Source organism: Dipodomys ordii, unplaced genomic scaffold, assembly GCF_000151885.1.
Source record: "Dipodomys ordii isolate 6190 unplaced genomic scaffold, Dord_2.0 Scaffold16, whole genome shotgun sequence".
In the NCBI taxonomy this organism is placed as follows: domain Eukaryota; kingdom Metazoa; phylum Chordata; class Mammalia; order Rodentia; family Heteromyidae; genus Dipodomys; species Dipodomys ordii.
In genome coordinates this window covers 18520852-18526500 of record NW_012267232.1, presented here as the reverse complement: position 1 = coordinate 18526500, position 5649 = coordinate 18520852, and the positions used below count along the sequence as shown (strand labels likewise).

The following is a 5649-nucleotide window of genomic DNA, read 5'->3' as shown; positions in this document are numbered from 1 at the left end:
AGGAGGGTATGTTTTTTTCATTACTAGCATTTAATTGAAACATTCTGGAATCTTTAGTCCCAGGGCCTAAAATTAGGACATTACAATAAAAAGCTTAACAATTAAGTTTTCATTTATGAATTTTTGTTATCTTTGCTTACAGAGAGAGAGCAAGAAACTTTACTAGTAAAGAAGTGAAAGATAGTACATGACCCAGACATGAGTGCAGGCATATCTGATAACAGATACAATGAGTGTTTTAACATGACAGGTATTTATAGTTTAAATAGTTAAGATTCACTCAAAATTCATCTTAGAATAAGTGATTCCATTGTTATGTTACCTGGTAAATTTCATCATCCTTTTTCTTGGAGGAAGAGGATGCCAGTCTTGGGGCTTGAAGTCAGGACCTGAATGCTGTCCCTGATCTTTTTTGCTCAGCTAAACTCCCATTTCAGTTATTTTTTTATTTTTTTGGGTCCGGTCGTGGGGCCTGAACCCTGGGTCTGGGCGCTGTCCCTCAGCTCTTCAGCTCAAGGCTAGCGCTCTACCACTTGAGCCACAGCGCCACCTCCGGCTTTTTTCTTTTTGCCTATGTAGTGCTGAGGAATCGAACCCAGGGCCTCATGCATGCAAGGCAAGCGCTCTACCACTGAGCCACCTTCCCAGCCCTCCCATTTCAGTTATTAAAGAAACATTGAAGTACAAATCTTGGTGTGGTGCACAAACCATTTTTACATGCGTGTACACAGGGAGGCTAACAACCATGTTTTTCGTTGAATGGGAATATACCTTGGGGAAAAGCAAAAATAGACACGACTGTATTTGAAAACCCACTTGTTTTCCTAGAGCTACCTTGCCTATTAGAAATTATTCTCATTAAATTCATCCAACACTAACCTGCTATAAGCTCTTATCCCATCGGATCTCCCTATTACCATTATTTCAGCCTCAATTTCAAGTTTAGGACAAAAAAAAAAAGAAAAACAAAAAACACCACGTTGCTGTACAAAGGAAGCTACTGCCAGACATAAAGCTATTTCTGTTGTTGAAAATCGGCGGGTCCTTTAAGCTCTCCCAGCGCCTGGAGGGCGCCGCGGCCGCACCCGGTCGGAAGGAAGGTTTGGTCGAGGCAGCCAGCAGCACGCAGGTGGGACAGGATGAACTGACCCGAGGCGCCACGACGAACGGCAGACGTGCTGATTACACCGTCCTCTTAGGTCACCCACACAGGCAAGTCATTACCGAGTCCCCCAAGAGCTTTTTCCGTTCTCGCTTTAATCAAGTTATCCTCCACAAGAAAGACCTAAAAACGCCTGGACGCAAATTTCATCTCCGGCATGCAAAACACCACAGCAGGAGCGCGCCGGACGCATGCGTACTGCCCAGAGCCTCGGCCTTCAGCGCCCCGCCCCCTACAGGGGGCGGAACCTTACGACTCTCTTCTCTAGAACACCACCGCGAGGTCTGTTAACTTCGGCGAACGAGAACGGAAGCAGCCCAGCGGGTGCCCCGGAAGCACTCTCGGCAGCAACTTCCGGGAGCGGTTTGTAAGCCTGGTGCGGGAGCTTCGGGCGCTGAGACAGTTTCAAGTAGCGGCGGACCAATATGTCCCGTGGTTCCAGCGCGGGTTTTGACCGCCACATTACCATTTTTTCGCCCGAGGGCCGGCTCTACCAAGTAGGTGAGTGAACCAGGTGTGCTTGCGGGCCTTCCGAACTGCTCTGTCATGCTTCGGCCTGGAGCGGGCGAAGGTGGCGCGAGTCCGAGCTCAGGCTGAAGCCGGGCGGGAGTGAGCAGCGAGGAGGGCCGAGGCGCGGGGGCAGGCGCGGGGGGGGGGTCCTCACCCGCCGTCGGGGGCTTGAAGGCCGAGACGAGCCCCGGGCAGGCTTCGGGGCGAGCGCCGCCCCGCCGGGACACAATGACGAGTTGACGAAGGCAGGACCATAATGCCTGCCTCCTGCTTCCTGCGGCCGGCTTCAGAGTGCTGTGCAGCCCCCCGAGTCGTCGTCTCCTCCTCGAAACTCTTCCCAGTAAAAATGCCGCCTTCCTGATTTCCTTTGTGGGTAATGTGGAGTTAACTTGCCCTGTTGGCAGATTTGTAGCTGCATCCCGACAGCGGTGTGCCAGACACTGCTGGGTCCAGTACAAAAGATAAAACGTCACCCCTCCCCTCCGGAGGCGCACAGCTTAAAGGAGACCATGAAGGTGGAACCAGTAGAATTAAAAAAAAAAAAAAGATAAACGAAGAAACCAGCTACAAGTATATACAGAGTTCAGGACATCTTTGGAAGACTGACAGAATCAGTGGCTCCAGGGGCTGGGAAGGTGGCTCAGTGGTAGAGCGCTTGCCTTGCATGCATGAGGCCTGGGTTCGATTCCTCAGCACCACATAAGCAAAAAGAAAAAAGCCGGAAGTGGTGCTGTGGCTCAAGTGGTAGAGCGCTAGCCTTGAGCTGTAGAGCTGAGGGACAGCGCCCAGGCCCAGAGTTCAGGCCCCACGACCTGACCAAAAAAAAAAAAAAAAAAGAATCAGTGGCTCCAAATTCAAGAACAGTTCTTGAAAAATCAGATAATTGACCTATGTGTGAGATTCTGTCCACTTACAAATGTTAATAGTGTTAAAGGTAACTTGGGTCGCTACATGAAGTGTATAATGTGACAAGGGAAGACATCTTATTGAGTAATTCAGTGTTTATAACTCATCTCAATTGAAAATTGTAATCATAGATGATAGACAATCATTGCCTTCTCAAGGATTTTTAGGTTTTAGTTTTTTTTTCATGAGTTTTAAATAATTTCACATTTTGGACAACTGCTTTGAGTAGCTGTGTTGTGGCTTGTAATTTGTGAACAGAAAGGGCCACACTTAGACCTCTCTCTTGCCTCTGTATTTTTTCTTGAGAAGTGGCTAGAAGGCACAGTCTTTAATGCTGCTTATTTGGTGAGGAATAAGACTGAATATAGTGTCATTTTAGTCAGGTTGGCAAGAAAATACATCAAAACCAGTTTAATATCTAAACAATGATTTTAATCTATTTCTGGAAGTAACACTCTTTTTTGAACATTAAGAAAATGAAAGTGCAATTAGTATGAGTAAGCAGTATAGTTTTAGCCCTGAAGCCAGACCTGGATTCAGATCCCTACTCTAATGCATGCTAGCTGGCCTGGCCCAGTATGTAAGCTTTGCCTTAGTTTCTGTTTATACAATTGGGCTAATAATAATTCCTTCTTACTTGATGGTTTTGGAGATTAAATGATGCATTATATGTGCAGTTCTTAGTGTGTGCCTGTCACAAACTTAGTGCTCAGAGAATGTTATCAGATTCCTGTTTGGTTCTTTGTTTAGTCTATTAAATTAGTAGCTTTGCAGATGTGGAATATTTTTATTTGGGGGGGGGGTCTATCCATTGTTCTCATTGAAGTGTAACATACTCATAATATTACAAATAGTGTTTACTAGTTTGTAAACTTTGGAATTATCTGAACAGTTTGTAAGTTGCAGGGTGTTAACTTTGACAGATGAAGAATAATATAACAAAAGTAGTGTATGGCAAAGCTCCAGTGGTAGAGCACTGCCTAGCAGGCACAAGGCCCTGAGTACAAACCACATAACCACCAAAAAGAAAAAAATTCTTGTTAAAAAAACAAGGGACAGTGGTGATGGAAGTAAAGATTAATGGGAAAATAATACCAGGTACCAGTGTCTTGTGCCTGTAATTCTAGCTACTCTGGAGCTAAGTTCTGATTGAGGTTCAAATCAAGCCCTGGCAAGAAAATCCATCAGACTCATTTCCAAAAGCTGGTTATGGAGCTGTGGCTCAAGTGGTAAAGCACCAGCCTTGAGAGACAAAAACTGAAGGATAGTGTCCAGGCCCTGAGTACAAGTTCTAGTACCAGCACCAAAAAAAAGGGGGGGGGGTAAGAATATTACTCCTTGTTTTCCATAGTTGGGACTCAAATGTAGAGAACTGGGGCATAGCTCAGTGGTAAAAAGTCTTGCCTAGCATGCTTAAAGCCCGCCTGTGTTAGAGTCCAAGCACTAAAATAAATATACAAAACCTAAAGTTGATAAGTAAAAGTATAAATTTAAAGTTTCAATGCTAACAAAATGTGTAATTATAAATGACAACATTGACAGTATTACCAAGATGTAGGAGAAAGACTTAAAAAACCAACCATGTGCCGAAAATTGAAGAGCATCTCCTCTTTTTTTTTTTTAGATCTTTTTATATTTTTTATCAGCATCAGTTGTGCAAGGGGGTTTCATTTTGACATATCTGAATATACATACTTTACCTTGAACAAGCCCTATCACTCTCTCTCATTCCCACTTTCCAGAACAATATCAACAAGCCTCATTGGTTCCATTTTCATAAATGTACATGAAGTATTTTAATGAATATTCACTTGCTGTCACCTTCCCTTCCATGAGAACCTCCACCCCAGAAAGGACCTATTTGACAGTACTGATTGGTTTTGTGTGCGTCGAGAGTTTGGCCTCTGGTTCTGAATGCTGCTGCTCTAGGCTAGGGCTGTACCACTTGAGTCACAGCTCTACTTCCAGCTTTTTGGTGATTAATTGGAGATAAGAGTCTTACCGACTTACCTACCTGGGCTGACTTCGAACCATAATCATCGGATCTCAGCTTCCAAGTAGCTAGGATTTCAGGCATGAGCTACCAGTTTCCAGCAGTACTGGGATCGTGGTTCAAAGCCAGCCCAGGCAGGAAAGTCTATGACATACTTACCTTCAATTAACTACCCACCCACCCCCCCAAAAAAAAAAACCTGGAAGTAGAACTGTGCTTCAAAGGTAGAGTGTTACCCTTGAGCAAAAAAAGCTTAAGGATAACACCTAGGCTGTGAGTTCTAGTCCCAGAACCAGCATGCACACACATTAAAAAAAAAAATTGGGCTGTGAAGTTGGCTCAGTGGTAGAGTGCTTGCCTTGTATGCATGAGGCCCTGGGTTTGATTCCTTAGCACCACATAAGCAGAAAAGACTGGAAGTGGCACTGTGGCTCAAGTGGTAGAGCACTCGCCTTGAGCTGAAGAGCTGAGGGACAGCGCCCAGGCCGAGTTCAAGCCAAGGATTGGCAAAAAAAAAAAAAAAAGGCTCCTATTAAAGGAAATTTATTTTATAAGCACTATCTTCCTTAACTACTCCTAATCACTTGTGACATTCTGAGTAGATGAGGCTAGGTAGGCCTCAGCCAGTGTTCAAAGAAATAACTTGAAGACATTTTTTTTTTTGTAGTACTGGAGTTTGAATTTAGGGCCAGGTCTCCAGCCCTGCTTTTTGCTAGTTATTTTGGAGAGAGTTATTATCAAGATGGGATAGCCTTGAATCACTGTCCTCCAGATCCCAGACTCTTAAATGGCTAGCATATCAGTGTGAGCCACTTAACACCCAGCTGAAGACAAAATTTTGAAATACTCTATTACATGTCAACTGTAATAATTACTGGACTTTCAAGTAATCTATATTTTCTACATTTCTGCACCATTTTTTTTCCTAGTCCTAGAGCTTGAACTCAAGGGCCTGGGCATTGTCCCGTAGCTTTTCTGCTCAAGGTTAGTGCTTTATCACTTGAGCCACAGCTCTACTTCTAGGTGTGTGTGTGTGTGTGTGTGTGTGTGTGTGTGTGTGTGTGTGTGTGTGTGTGTG

At 44.4% G+C, this 5649-nt stretch overlaps 1 protein-coding gene across 1 annotated transcript in view; it reads left to right on the top strand.

Moving 5' to 3' along the window:
* Window positions 1–1472: 1472 nt before the first annotated feature.
* Psma6 (proteasome (prosome, macropain) subunit, alpha type, 6) overlaps window positions 1473–5649 on the top strand; it is a 16944-nt gene continuing 12767 nt past the window's right edge. Inside the window, exon 1 of the mRNA XM_013012342.1 lies at window positions 1473–1663. Within this exon, the coding sequence (XP_012867796.1) occupies window positions 1588–1663 (76 nt within the window). The 5' untranslated portion in view covers window positions 1473–1587. The remainder of the gene's footprint in view (window positions 1664–5649) is intronic.